The sequence below is a fragment of the Notolabrus celidotus genome, chromosome 8, assembly GCF_009762535.1.
Source record: "Notolabrus celidotus isolate fNotCel1 chromosome 8, fNotCel1.pri, whole genome shotgun sequence".
In the NCBI taxonomy this organism is placed as follows: Eukaryota; Metazoa; Chordata; class Actinopteri; order Labriformes; family Labridae; genus Notolabrus; species Notolabrus celidotus.
Genome location: NC_048279.1, coordinates 24,163,397 through 24,178,997, shown reverse-complemented (window position 1 = coordinate 24,178,997; position 15,601 = coordinate 24,163,397). Strand labels below are relative to the sequence as shown.

Below are 15,601 nucleotides of genomic sequence, written 5' to 3'. Positions count from 1 at the left end.
GGCCCCTGTAGAATTGATCCACAAGTAAAGGCAAAATTAGGTTAAAAAAAACATCTTCTCCGGTTTGATTTTGCTATCTTATCAAAAAAGTGAGCTGACAGAAATGCTTTTGGGCACAACACCTTAGTCCATGATGTATGACAGTGTTCAGGTATGTACGACAGTTAAGGCAAAAGAAAAGTATTCTACTTATTTCTAACATGCCAGGTTGAATTATTAAAGAATGTAAAAACTAGTTAACCCTCCTGTTATGTTACGGGTCAAATTGACCCTTTTTAAAGTCTGTTTTAGGTAATATATGCCTTCCAAACCAGCTAAATACAGCATAAAAATCTGAGCAGCATTTGACAGAAGAGGTGTCGTGTTAATTTATCAACATCACTTCATAAAAATAAAAATAAATCAAAATTTAAAATAAAATAAAAATCTATTTAGTGTTAAAACTATTGTATTTATATTTAGGGCTTTCCAAAGTGCATTAAAAAGTTTTAACACTAATTTTAGTGAGTTATCTTCATTGAACCATGATATGTGAGAATTAAAGAACACCAATGGACTAAATCTTGATTTAAACGGTTAGTAATGGAGTTAAAAATTAGATTTAAAAAAAATGTGTATTGGGATTTTTTGGGGTTCTGACACTTTTGGATAATTGAATATGCCCCGGGTCAAATTGACCCAGGAACATTATTGCTGTTCCAGAGAAAAGAAACATAACAGGAGGGTTAAGAAACAACTGCTGGTTTTGGAAGTCAGAGCTGTTGGAGCCCAAACACCCTGAACACAAGCAGACATCATTGAAACACAGGTTAGTTTTGTAATGTTCCAGTGAAAAGTTTGCCCCACATCACAGTGTTTCCTCTGTGTAATGAGAGCAATAGCTGGGGTATAGCATTATGTACAACCACAGGTCATAAAAAAACACAATTGCTCATAGTCAAACGGAAAGGTAAAGCAATGACTTTGCAGTAGGAATGTCATTTACAACCTGCTGACCTTTGAATTCAGTTTTTGTCACGAGAGACTCACAAGCTCCTGCTCTGCAGCTTGACAGTAAAAAATCAAAAGCTTTGAAAGAATGACAGTGATACAAAACAAGAACGAAACTTTATTGAATTTGTTCCCCACTTGTCAAACAAGCTCATTCTATCACATTCTTCATCAGATGGAGACAAGCTTCAAGCAAGCAACTCAGAGGTGCACAACAGAAAGGCACAAAACTGTCAGGGGGAGTGACCAAATGTTGAGAACTCAGGATCATATACATGAAATGATGTGACTTGAGGATTACCGCTCATAGTGTTGGTAATTTAACTGCTCATGCTGCTTATGCTGTTGTTATAGTTAATCAAGTCAATGACCAATTGATGTATGGAGGTTTAGATGAAGTGTCAAGCATCAACATTTTTATAACTTTTGAATTAACATAAGTTTAAAGGGAACACAATTTATTTAACAAATACTGATCTTTAACTGAAGTTTACACTTACAGAAAGTAAGTTTTTAGTCTTCACACATTAAAAAACAAACAAACAAAAAACTGGTCCCATTGCTGGTAAAGTGTCGTGATAACTTAGCGTCCCTTTCATCAAGCTACAATTAAATGACTACATGTGCAATACTTTCATTAAGTTGTTATTTTATGTCAAGTGATGGTTAAAGAAACATCAAAAAACAGTAAAGTCTGGACTGGGATATGATGACAAGTGTTTCTATTAGCTTGCTCGTACATTCACGTCATCAAAAATCAATGTCATTCATTCTATACAAGAGAGAAATTTACATGGATACTATTGTACAGCACAGAAAGCGAGAGGAAAAAGCCTCTCTGGGGTGGGGAGCGAGGAGGAGCTCTCTGGGAAAGAGGTGGGTGGCTAAACACAGCCATGAATTTAAGTTTAGAAACATGCAATCTACAATCAAACGATGCAATATTGATCATAAATGTTTGGTACTTGTTTCAGTCATTGGCATAAAGCAAAACAAAAGGAAACTGATGGGGGTTGTTGCTGGGATAAATCTGAAGCTCTGTACGAGAAAACAGTTATTTTTGGGTAGACAGAATAAAGCAGGAATTTGGGTTTTCTTTTTGGATGCACTGACGGGCAGCGGAGTGATTCAGAGGGTGTTTTTAAGGAGCTGTATAGGGTTGGAAGGGTGCGAGAGGCAGAAGCAGCCAGGTCGGATTATACGGACTGGTAGCCAGTGCGACTCTTCCTCCGGCCAATCAGGTAAGAGATAAGCACAAGGACGATTAGGAAGCTGAGCGCCACACCCACTGCGATGGGCACCAAAAAGCTTAAATCAGAGTCCAGGAAGCATTCCTCAGCTGACAGACAGACAGAGACAGAAAGAAGACAGTAAGAGGGTTAGAGGTTAAGTCAGCAGAAATCACACAAAAAAAGAGGGACCAAGGATAACAATAGTCCACAGAGGGGTTAGAGAAAGACGCAGAGCAGCAAGTTAGGATTTAAAAACCAACAGAGAAGTGCGATCAACTTTGACAATGTAGTGTAGATTACAGGAAGAGTCATTAGATGCCCCCAAAGGCACTAAGAGGGAATCATCCCAGTGGTTATTTAACATTATTCGGTGAGAACTTCACTATCAGGCAAAATGAGCAAGTGAGATTGTTAGAGAAGTTGTCAGACAATCTGGGAAATTGCGTAATGCAGAGCAAATTAAATATATCACCATTTGCTTGTCTGTCAAACCAATGAAAGGCTACAGCGCAGGTCAGCATAGCTTAGCATTAAGACTAGAAACAAAGAAAAGCAGCTAGCCTGGCTTTGTCCAAGGGGAAGAAAAAAAAACCCCCTGCAAATCAGAATCTTTTTATTTTTTTTATAAGAAGTTATATTTTTTGGCCTTTATTTTATAGGACAGCTGAAGAGAGACAGAAAAAAGTAGGGAGCAGAGAGTTGGGGAAGACACGCAGCAAATGGTCGACTGGCCGGGAATCGAACCGGGGCCTCTGTATATGGGGCACTCAGACCGTTAGGCCACCAGCGCCCCAAATCAGAATCTTTTAAGAAAACTTATTTATAAGCTTAACCTTGTTTGTTTGATCCGGATGAAAAACCAATGTGCGATTACAGTAGGATTAGCTAAATTCACTCTCTTCCTGGTGTCTTGGTTAAGCACCCAGGAAAATGCAGGTTGTGTACCACTTATTTTCTATATTCTCCCAGTAAAATGAAGCACCGAACCTTGGGGGGACAGGGCCTTCTCTGTCGCTTCCCCAACCCTCTGGAACTTTCTCCCCCCAACACCTCAGACTCTCTCCCTCTCTCACATTCAAATCTGGACTCAAAACCCACCTAATTAGAAAGGCTTTTAACATATAATTGATTGTTCTTTTTTAACTTTGTTTTCCTTTGCTTATCTATTGTATAATTTATTATGTGTAAAGTGTCTTTGAGAAACCTTTTAAGCGCTTTTATAAACACAATGTATTACTATTGTACATCTCTATTAATTTTTGAAACATGGTGTCACTGTCAGTTTACTGGGCATAGAGTCAAGAATAAACTCACTGCACCCGGCCAAAAAAGTAGTCCCAGAAACACCATGTGTACACTACTATTTTCCTATGTATAAACAAGCTTAAAAAATGAAATGTATTCAGTGAGCTGTAGAGGAGCTGGATAGCAGATTTTTAGACAGAGCCAGGATAAATGTTTCCCTCTCTTTCGAGGCGGAGCTAGGCCAAATTGCTGAAGCTTTATATTTCCAACACAGACATGAAAGCGGTATCAATCTTGTCATCGTACTCTTTGCCATAAAACTAATTAGCATGTTTCCCATTATGTCGACAGCATGAACCACTACATGGAAAGATCAGTACAACATTAAGTGAGTCATTTTCACACTTTGGACAAAGGCAGCGAAGCAAACAGACAGCAATACACCGACCCATCCTTTGTGTAGAACTTAAGAGTTAGAAATCAGGCGGGTTTATTTAGAAAGACTCGTAGCCGGTGGCCGCGTTTCTCTTTCTCCCGATGAAATAGGCCAGCAGAACGATAAGAATGAGAACAAGCAGGGCAATGCCGACAGCTATGGGAACAAGGAAGCTCTCCGCATCGATCTGGCATTCCTCAGCTAGACGAGAGTGAAGAGAGCAGAGAGGTGAATGTCTTACAGGCTGAACAGAAAGATCAAAATGAAATAAAGAACCCGTGGTTAATACATGAACACCTGAAACAAAGAACCCCAGATTGTGAAGTATGGACAGTAACATGGAACACTTTTTTAAAAAAATGAATGAAAATTAACTCAAGTGTCCAGGGCAGCAAACGCATTTTATTTCCATGAATCTTAAAATACTAAAAAGCTCCACTTCAGTCAGACACACAGTTTGAAATCCAACTTTCCATTATTCAACAGCATGAGGGAAAAGAGATGAAATCATTTGAATCCACAAAACACACATAAATCAATCTTTCACAAGACAGTCCTGCAGCACAAATTCCCTTTGCTGAACATGTATGTGCATCATCCTCATCTAGGGAAGGGAAATTAAATGATGAGCCAAATCATTCGAATCAGAGCAGTATTAGTACGTTACTGAATGTGAAGAACTGATTTATAAAAGGAAGGCACTCATGTGCTGTTGAAAAACCAGGTAGATGATTTAACTGACAGCAGAAGTTAACCTTGTGGAAGCAAACATTTAAACCAGTGCTGCAAAACCATCTTTTATAATTAAGGCAACTGAGTTTGTACAGAGCTGAAATACTCAAAAGCAGCAAAAATCACAAGCAAAGTCAAAGCTCATAATTGATTTACAGCCATTATTCATACACACGTACAACGTCCTGGGAAAGCTGTTTTTTTTAAAGCAACTTCTAAATCAAGCAGTCTGTTTCAGCATCATTTACTGCCTGCTTTGCTCCAGTCCTGAAGAGTTGAAACAAAGCTAACAGTACACAGCACTGCGCTAGAATGAGGCAGTAATACACAGTTATTATCGCCACCTGTCACATTGGCCCTCAGTTACAGAAGCAAATGCTCAGGGGTGAGCTGTTGTCTAAAACACAGCATTAACCTGCACTGATCCCCCTGACTTAAAAAGCTCCGGAAAACTCAAGTTCGGCTTCTTTAGTTTGAGAATTGAGATGACCTTACAGTTTGTCTTCTTCCAACTAAAGAGTCACATCTTTAACATATTATTCCACATCTATAAAGCTCTAAACCTGCATGATAACATAGTTGCATTCTTTGAGAGTGAAGCCCTGCATGATGGACACATTGCCTCTTTCTGGTAGGATTTCCTTGAGTAGAATACTGCCAATTTGCTAACATTTTACAAGCTCTTACTAACATTACATTATGTGCTAGTACCAGTTGGTAGTGGCAGTCTAAATAAAACCCATACCTTTCCCCGTTCCTGGTCTTTCCTGGATGTAGCTTTAATTTTCATATCTTTTTTTCACATGTAACTGAGGTTTATAGTTCTGGATCCAGGGAATGGGTAGGTTTAACTTGTTTTTATTTATCTTTTTATTCATATCTATTTCATTATGATTATTATTTTGATTTAATTGGGTATTCATGGTATTTGTATATTAGCCTTTGTATGGGTATGTGAATTTTTAACCTGTACTCTATTTTTCTAGTGTCCATATGTCTATCCATTTTTTTATTTTAGTTTTTATGGAAAGAAAAAATAAAATAAAAATTTGATCACAAAAAAAATATCTTTTTTTCACATTCCATTTTGTTATTAATTTTTGATTGTAGCATCTCCAGCCAGTACCACTGAATGCTGAAGAGATGCATCAGAACAAAGTGAAGTTGAGCATTTGAAGTTGAGTTTTCAGGAGTTTTTAAGTCCACTGATGCAGCAGTCCAAGCTGACTATACACAGGTGAGATAATGCGACAACAGTCTTAACATGATGCAAAACAAAAAATTCTAAATAGCGCCTTAGTGCATTTTTAGGCAAGTATCCTTGTTTCAGAATCGCCTCTGCCGAGTGAATATCTACACACCAAATTTCTCCCTTTTCCAAACATAATGCCAAAAATGTATTAAACGAGAAAGAAATGACATGTTTCCAGATTTATTCTCCAACTGGACCATGTGCAAATATAACCTTTTAAAGCAGCAGACATTTTTACATGGTGCGCAGAAAAGGCACAGGTGTGAATAATAACACTAATGAGTGTTATTATGTCTACCTTTGTCAGTTTGTCAAGGCCTCAAAGCTTCTTTGTGGTCATTACTTCCACCAGGACTTTTAGTGCGTGACATACATCAAAATGTTTCCATGAAAAAGGGTCTGTTAATGCTGAAACACTTTGATTTTTACATTCTTAATATGATTGGAGTCATATAATCAGACCATGATTTCCCTGCTCTACAGGGCCAAACATGGGCTGAAGCACTTTTCCTTGAACAAGCTTTGAATGGAAAAAGACCTTCACGGCAGATAATGCGTTTCTGGGATCAAAGACTGAAAGCTTCTTAACAATCCTCCTTTGATTTGTAAAAGAGATATAGGATAAATTACCACTCTCACATGTCTCAAAGTAAATATGAATGGGGATGAGAAGTCAAACCTTTAGTAAAAACTAAAATTTGCTCAATAATTAAATAATGAAAAAACAAAAACACAATGGGGAATGTTTATAGAGCAAGTGCAGGATCTTAACTTGGGATAAAAATGTGTCAAATTAACATCCAGTTGTTTTTTTTTTTTACTGTCTATCTCAATTTTTTGTGAATTTTACATCTTTAGTGTTATTTTATACTTTGGTTTTTAAAATATGTTGTGTGGATCTTGCACTTGCTCTTTTACAAAAACCACAACTAAAAGGAAGGACAAAAACATCCAATAAAACAACAAAAAAGAATCACAAACATTTGGGGTAGACAAGTTTGGTCCTTGAGAGAAACACAAAACTGCCCATTTCAACTTGGAATTTAGTCTTTGTATGAAGAGCAAAAAAAGACCATTAAACTGCAACTCAAAACACTTTCTGCTTTCAATGTCTCAGAGTGGCCGATTACTTTAATAATAACACATCCTAAAAATGTGTTGTTTTTACAAAACAGTATATCATGTTATCTTGGAGTGAAATATTGATTCCTGCATTTTCAAATTTTTTGCCAATTACACAATTGCACATGAAACCCAAGGACCAGGCTTGGGTACCCCTTGATATTTCAGGATAGATCACACACTGGAATTAAAGGGTCTGATATCCAACATATGTCTTTCTTCGACCAATCACGTAAGCGATCACTACAATGAGAATCAAGCCAGCCAGAGCAGCACCAACAATGATTGGGATTAAGATGCTGGTGTCATCCAATGAACATTCATGGGCTGCAGATAAAAAGAGAGTCAGTCAACGGGTGGAACAGATTTTCTCGTAAACAACACGTAATGTCTTCGGAGAGACACAAGTCAAGCAGCAGGTGCAGCACTTTGGATTGCTTGAGCTCTACTTTGTCACAAAACAACATAACATTTTCTTCTACACTTCTACGCTGTGTCAAATCAATGTGAACATTCTGAAAGATGTCCATCGTGGTATGAGAGGTGTTGGAATAATGGTTTCACTTTTGGCAATCTGACTGATTGACTTTGAGTTGTTTCAACTAATCATTCAGATTCTACAGCTGATTTTTTTTCTTAATTTTAAGGGAAGTGTAAGCCAAATAATGCATTGACAAATGCCAAATACAATTGCATAAAATCATGCACACTCCCTTTGTAAGTGTCCTAATTTAAAGTTTAACAGCACAGGTTGTAACTGATGCTGAGTGGGGGAACTTGGGTTTTATTATTTTGTACCGTAAAAAGGTCTTTGCTATGACTCATATCTGTTAAGTTCCCTCATCACAGTAATAAAAAACAGTTAAAGTCACCTGATGGATATCAAACGTCAGCTAAATCTGAAAAAACAACTTATGTAACATAAAATCATTACAGGGCCTTTCTGTGGTGCTTTACTGTATGTGTTTTTAGTGACTTTGATTTAGTCTTAGTTTAATCATTTTTCATGTTGAGATTATTCTCACCAAAAATTAAGTTTTGGCTTTGTCCTGAGAATCAACCAAAAAAAGATGACCTGATACTGTTTTCTAAAAGGTGCAAAGTTAAAAAGCAATATAAAAAAAATCATCTTACTGCGCAAAAAATAGACTGAAATAATTTCACTATTTTTTGTACACAAAAAAATTATTTATACAATCTCTAACTAGTTTTCATTGAATTAAATAATTTGATAACACTGTATTGAAAATATGATCAAATATAGTGGACTACAGCTATTATTACTGTCAACCTGTCACTACTGAAACATTTTTAATACTGCCTGTAATTTATGCTATTTAATCTAAATTCCATTGTAACATTGTATATATCTAAATTGTATTCTATCTTGTTTATCTTTTTTTAGTTTTACTTATTTATTTTACTTTTAGAAACTTCCTCTTGATTGTACTTATGTCTGGGTTGCTGTCACACCTGAATTTCCCCCCTCGGGGATCAATAAAGTAACATCTTATCTTATCTTATACTGTATCATTAACTGTCTGTACCAATGACAAAAAGAGGAAATTAGAGCTATCTACAAATGATACTGTATGAATTAATTTCATGCCACTCAGCCCTAGAATTTACAAAAATTAACACAAAAGCTACAAAAATCACACTTCCCATCACAACCTTTAGAGTCACCAGGTATACCATTTTCCCAGGCTGTATCCCAGTATATCAAACCGTTTAGTCAGAACGGTCTAAATTTTTAAAGAATCATGGAAGAAGAACCTACCTGTACTGAAAACATCCTTCTTGACCGCAACTGGCTGCACTCGAAGGTCAAAGGTGAAGAGAGTGAGCAGGCTGGTGATGGTGTAGTTCTGCTCTTTGTTGCACATGTAAGAGGCACCGACAGCTGCCTCCCACAAACTCAGGTTGGTGTTTGCCTCAGAAAAGACGACACCTGGGAAGGAAAACACAAATATAAAGTAAAAAAAAACAAACAGAACTGGCTTTCCTCTACATGCTTAACCTATATGTGAAAATTTGATTCTTCTTATTACCCGAGCTTGTCTTTCCTGTGATGTTCAGAGCGTGCAGGCGGAACTTCTTTGTGTCCTGTTAGACAGAAATAACCAGTTTTAAAACACAGACTCAGCATCCAGGACATCCATGATTAGACATTGTGTTGATGTTTTATCAGAGACAGGTCATTCTGTCGAAAAAAACACATATTATCAGATCTCTTGGCAGAAATGTAAAGAATATCCCTTATTTACAGCGTATATCTATTAGTGTAGATCGAAACAAACACTGGCTCTAAAGATGGCCCCTATTCATACAGTGCTGATCAAAATTTTAAGGCCAGTTGAAAAATTGCACAATCCAGAGAGTGGATGCCCTCCATGAAGCCATCTTCACCACTTGGAGCAATGTTCCCACTAGACTCCTGGAAACACTTGCATCAAGCATGCTGAAACGAAATTTTTGAAGTGATCAACGTGAACGGTGGAGCTACTCATTACTGGGTCCTTTTTTGAAACTTTCATTTCTGTTCTGGGTGGTTTTCTTTTTTTTTTTCTAGCTGTGGTCTTAGGCTGTTCATCAGTAGATCAAAAGTTTATTTCACTTTAATTGTTCTTTTCAATAAATTGCTTTCTCACATTTTTTTTGTCTCACTCCCATTTCTTGTTTTTGCAGCTCTACTTAGAACCTTTTTAAGATCCAACAGCAATAAATGTAAATTCTTGCAATTTTTCAACTGGTCTTAAAATTTGGATCAGCACTGTATTCAAGGTCCTAATTCATGCTTTTAGGTGTAGGGTAAGAAATGCTGCTAGCAGCTGATCGCAATATGCAGCCTGACCACTGTGTGTCACCAAATCTTCAAACTTCTCCTTCAAGAGTGCTATTGAAGATTTCAAATAGAAAACTGAAAGTAAGTGATATTCAGAGAAGACAGTGGATACTGGGGAGGGAGGGAGAGAGAGAGAGAGAGAGAGAGAGAGAGAGAGAGAGAGAGAGAGAGAGAGAGAGAGAGAGAGAGAGAGAGAGAGGAATGACATTTGGCAAAGGACTGCAGGTTGGAATCAAATGTGAATTAACCACTGAGCAAAGCCAGCATCCTGAATATCTTTAAGCATAACATCATCATAAGCATAACATAGAGGTTATCTTAACCTTATATCTGTTTTAATGAATCATTCAAATGTTGAGAACAACAAGAGTAAAAAAAAAATAACAAATGTGTTAAGTTGAGGACTTACATTGGTGAAAGTAAGCATGATGGTCATTGCATCAGACGCCACCACCAGTTCACTGCTGTTTACTCCACATTTTCCAGAAACTGAGGTTCTATTGGGGTCAAAGTTCATCTCTTGATATTTCTAGAGGGGAGAGAAGGGAATCCAATGATTAGGGTATATATATCTGTTGATAATGTTGAAAAGAATTAGCTTAACAAGATTATAGCACTACAGTTCAGTGGTAATGAAGGTACCTCTCCCTGCTTCAGACCGATCCGCAGCCCAAAGTCAGCTAACAGACAGACCGTGCCGTTCTCGCCCGTCTTGATGGAGTACTTCCCAAGAGCGGGTGTGGGGAGAGTGGGGGTCGGGGTTGGGGTGGTGGTGGGAGGTGGAGGGGCAGCGGTTGTAGCGTTTGTGACAGGAGCTGTAGTCGGGGCATGAGTGGTCGGGGCATGAGTGGTCGGGGCATGAGTGGTAGGGGCATGAGTGGTAGGGGCATGAGTGGTAGGGGCATGAGTAGTAGGGGCAGGAGTAGTAGGGGCAGGAGTAGTAGGGGCATGAGTAGTAGGGGCATGTGTAGTTGGGGCATGAGTGGTAGGGGCGGTCGTCGGGATGACTGGTACGTCAGTAGCACAGGAGGTAACTGTGTGAGGGGAAAAAGAGGGAGGAAAGTGTTGATTAATACAGACAGGAGAGAAATAGTACAGGACGGTGGGTTGTGACGCTGCAGCTGAACTTACTCTCCTCGCTCTTGCTGTTGTTGCTGACAAAAGCCTGCATGAGCACGTTCCACAGAGTCTGATTGACTGTATCAGACACAAAGGTGTCTGTACTCTTGCATGAGTAGCAGGTGTCCTTTGCTACATCTGTAATCTCAGGCTTGACGGTGACAGTGAGGGTGTCTACAAGGAAGCAGAAAACACATCAGCATCAGAACAAAATCCCTCATCAATAACTGTATTCCATTTATAACTATAAGGGGCAAAAGTTACCGTTCAATGCAGCGTCAGGAAAGGTCACCTTGTCGCTGAGATTGTAGGAAAAGGTGATAACGTCTGCCTCGTACTTCTCTCCATTCAAGGTGAAATTAACACTCCAGGCGTGTCCTCCAAAATTAATGTTCAACAAAGAACTTTTGGAGTTACACTCACTTCCATCTGTTGTGACTTTACTGGGGAGTTCAAACTCAGCTGTTGCACTCTGAAAGAGAGCAGAGTCGCCTTATTTAGCATGATTACACAAGTTTGACGCTAAACCATTTAAATGAGGCTTTACGGATTGTCCGGGACTAATCATAGTTTGAAATAAACATCCACCTGTTTAAATAGACTTAAACACGTATGAGGCAGTTTGTTATTCTTAAGCTTCTTCAAACTAACTTAGTTTATTAGGACTTCTTTTCCCTTCCTGGAAAATATAGAAACATCATTATTCCTTAGAGTCTGGTCGATTCCTATTTACTGAGAAGAATATTAAACACAAGTTGGAAATAATCTGTCAGCTGTATTTACTAAAACATCACACTTGTGAAAAGACAACTGCAGGATATTTTCCAAGAAAACTCTATGACTGAAATGCTGAGTGGCATGTATTTAACTATTTCCTTTGTAGTGACTCCCCTTGTTTCCTTTTCCTTGATGACATGTACTCCAACAGGAGATGTATGACAGTCACGCTGACGAGCTCTTCTATTTGAAAAGTAATTACCTAAGGATACTGTGTGACCTGATGTAATAAAAATGCCATACAGAGCTGCTCAAAGTACAACATCTGGTGGTTAGTAAAACGAAGGATCAGCAGCACTCACCTTAGTGTCAGTTTTTTCATATGAGACTGTGAAGTTCACCGCTAGATTGGCATATATGCACAACTCATCTTTGCTGTCTTTTACCACCACCTCAACGCCATGTGACAGCTGGAACACTGAAAAGAAAAGGACATCATTGTGTTTCATTAAATAGGTTACTTACTTCACTAAAATGTTGTTGTAAAAGCTACAAAGCCAGTAACACCTGCTGACATGGGACTAACACCATTGCCCTGTACTAAAATAAAACAAAGTAAACATTTATGTGTGCTCTAAATGGCAAAAATGGGGTGATAACTAGAGCTTGATTTCCTCTTCCCAAACCGAGTCTTAAAAACTGAAACTGTCACATCACTGTTTTTGTGCAATTTCCTGTGTACACAAGAACCACACAAGCCCTAAGCCCCTCAGCTTACTTAATTCAACAAAACCACAAAAAGATAACACATTCTTTGTCCAAAATTTTCAGTCCTACTTGCAAAAACGACTTTACCAGACAAGGTCTCAAGGTTCATTCACATTTACTGTACGGTTTTGTCAGTATGCACTGTCATCAACAATTCAGCAGTTACAGTAACATAAACATATAAAGCGCCTGACCTGATGTCACCTGAACTCTGTGTTTATCAGCTCATGTCGGTCGAAGTTCTTGCTAATCAGAACAAAAACATATTTTTCACTGAAACCCATTTTTAGACATGAAGGTGAAAATATGTGGTGAGAACATCTCTCGCGCTCTTTCACAAAGGCTGACTTTGAAATCACAGCTATCAATGTGGAACAAACTATGGGTAACTCCTATTTACTAAGTCTGGGATGTAGAAAGTAAAAATATTTGCTATGAAAATATAGCTGAAATACCTGATACCTCATTAGGTCCTGGGCCATAATCATACAATCATTTTACATCATTACATTTCAGCACCATGTAATATGTAAAAGTGGGTTAAATTAGAAGAACAATTGTTACATTAAATGTATTTGTAAACTGCTGTTTATACATATATAGCCCAAATTTAGACTAATATTAAATATATATACACCACCAGTCAAAATTTTGGAAACACCTTCTCATTCAAGGGTTTGTATTTGTTTTAATTATTTGAAACACTGTAGATTAATACCAAATACATCAAAACTATGAAAGAACATATATGGAAGTATTTAATTAACAAAAAAAGTGTTAAACAAAACAGAATATGTTTTATATTTTAGATTCTGTAAAGTAGCCCCCTTTTTTCCTTCATGACAGCTTTGCACACTCTTGGTATTCTCTCAGTCTGCTTCATGAAGTGGTCTCCTGGAATGGTTTCTAATTAACATGAGCCTTGTCAAGAGTTCATTTGTAGAATTACTTACCTTCTTCAAGTGTTTGAGACCATCAATTGTGTTGTTCAAAAGGTAGGGCTAGTACACGATGGATCGCACTATTTGACTACTGTTGTAATCCATATTAAGGCAAAACTATATTATTTCATAGTTTTGATGTCTTCAGTATTAAACTACAATGTTGAAAATAATTAAAATAAATAAAAACCATTGAATGAGAAGGTGTGTCCAATCTTTTGACTGGTAGTGTATATTAATATATTATATTAAATATAGTATAAATAGCCATGAGCCATAACTGGCAAACAAAACAGGTTTGTGACTACAATGCCCGCCCAGGTAATAATGATTAAGGTGTTTGTGATTATAACAGGAACAATAATGTTTTTAACAGTCTGTCAGCCTTTGCAATAAAGTTATATAATTACGTGTCAGCTGGGTTAGCAGGTTAAACGATCATATAATGCAGGGGGGTCAAACATGCAGCCCGCAGGCCACAACCGGCCCACGGAACGACATCAGTGAAGACATTAAAAGCAATTTTTCAAAAAAGTAACTACTATTTCAAATTTGTCCTCTGGGGTCGCATAAAATCATATTACTGACGGAGCGCACCTCAAAGTGAGAAAATAGATGACTTGCTGTTTGCATAATCCGGTTGAAATTCATTAAGACTTTTTAGAGCACTATAAGATGATCCACTAACTACTAACACTAGCACTACACCCCTGCATACAACACTGTCCAGCAAGCAAACTGTTCATGCTGGAGCTGAGGGGTCCAAAATAATCAACTTTACCTTTTTCATTATTATAATCTATGTTCTTTTGCAGTAAACATTACACTCTGTGTCAGGTGAATGGGAAACCTGTGTGTACGGAGCAGGTTTCAGGCTTAAAGAATACAATATTCAGCCCCACTATGAGACTCAGCATGGTGAAAAACACAACAGCTGTTTATGTAAAAAGAGAGCTAATTAAATGTGAACATTTACAGAATGTACTTTTTTTCCACTAAAACAAAGGGAACAATTTGGAGTTGTTGTTATTAATAGGGTTGTTATGTTGTGATTTTACTGGTCCGGCCCACTTCTGATCCACTTGGGCTGTATGTGGCCCCTGAACCGAAATGAGTTTGACGCCCCCGGTATAACGAGATCCCGTCTAAGTTGGACTGTCACGTGCTAGCTTACTGTAAAGTGCCAAATGTAGCTAATGCTAACTATATAAGCTAGTGACTATATATGATGACAGTACATCTAATGTCGTTCCTATGAAATTCCAGGCATCATTTCTTCTATTTTAACTTGGTGCGAGTCCCTCATGTTACTCAGCAGCAGACATGACACAGCCAGTCAGAGGCTTTATCCTCAAGTCACACATTAGCATCAAAACAAGTGTTATCCAACCAGTCTGCTAAATGCTAAGTGAGCTAACATTCTCAAGGCAAAGCATTACAGCGTGGATATATAACTACAAAGCAAGCATTATACTTTTTATTTCCAGGGCATGATGGCTTTTTAATGTGTTGGTATGACAAGATAAACTGCGTTGAAAAATGAAGTTTCTAGAGCTGTGTGCGTCTGAAGTGGAGTCCCAGTCTAATGTTGTTGACGTAGGTAACAATTAGCAAGTAAGCTAGTTTCAAAACATCACGACTAAGCCAGACTGCTGCAGCCGAGTTTAATCTTCAGGTCTGTACATGTAGTTTACACACAAATAATGAATCTGAGCAGTTAAAAGATCATTTACAAATACTGGATCTTTATAATACACCTTCTTGAGCTGCGTTTAGCCTGCGCGCATACGCACCAGGCCCGGGGTGTCCCATAACTTTAATCACTTGGCAGCAAAGGATCACTATATTTGTTCTCACTCTTTTCAATTAATTTTAAAGTAGAGAAGTACATACCAATGCCAAACGTGAGCAGTAACACAAAGGCAGCATATCGGTACATGATCGCGCTGCAGTGAGGGGTGTCAGCCACCGGAGAGACAACGAAATGAAGCCCGACAAGAGCGCTCAGCCAGCGGTGTGAGAGATGAAGCTGTGCAGCCGCCGACTGTACCAGGAAATGGAAGTCATATGACAGGGGCCAATGTTTCACACCAGAAAGAGGTGTGGACTATGAAATCCAGCCATAAACCTCTCATCATTTTATAGGATTACTTACTGTACTGTATATACGGAAGAGGATTAGGGCTACTGATTTACAAAAAT

General features: G+C 38.1%; 1 protein-coding gene across 2 annotated transcripts; it reads right to left on the bottom strand.

The window, feature by feature from the left end:
- Window positions 1–1,088: 1,088 nt before the first annotated feature.
- On the bottom strand, window positions 1,089–15,537 carry lamp2 (lysosomal-associated membrane protein 2). 2 transcript variants are annotated; one of them, XM_034690967.1, is made up of 9 exons: window positions 15,293–15,537; window positions 12,053–12,168; window positions 11,238–11,445; window positions 10,986–11,147; window positions 10,497–10,888; window positions 10,264–10,383; window positions 9,061–9,115; window positions 8,790–8,960; window positions 1,089–4,104 (listed from the first exon to the last, which is right to left on the bottom strand). In XM_034690967.1, exons 1-9 carry the CDS (start codon window positions 15,336–15,338, stop codon window positions 3,962–3,964), a joined length of 1,413 nt encoding a protein of 470 aa, XP_034546858.1. In that variant the 5' UTR covers window positions 15,339–15,537; the 3' UTR covers window positions 1,089–3,961. The 2 variants fall into 2 exon arrangements, with proteins under 2 accessions (XP_034546858.1, XP_034546859.1); XM_034690968.1 differs by having other exon boundaries at window positions 1,096–7,336; window positions 15,293–15,527.
- Between the last annotated feature and the right edge of the window lie 64 nt (window positions 15,538–15,601).

Bases quoted from the DNA above. Each gene is read 5' to 3' on its own strand.
- lamp2 (XM_034690967.1), bottom strand. From the start codon at position 15,338: ATGTACCGATATGCTGCCTTTGTGTTACTGCTCACGTTTGGCATTG. The intron at 11,446-12,052 runs GTGAGTGCTGCT...GCTCTCTTTCAG, and splicing joins ATGAAAAAACTGACACTAAG to AGTGCAACAGCTGAGTTTGA. The intron at 9,116-10,263 runs GTAAGTCCTCAA...TCTGTCTAACAG, and splicing joins TCATGCTTACTTTCACCAAT to GACACAAAGAAGTTCCGCCT.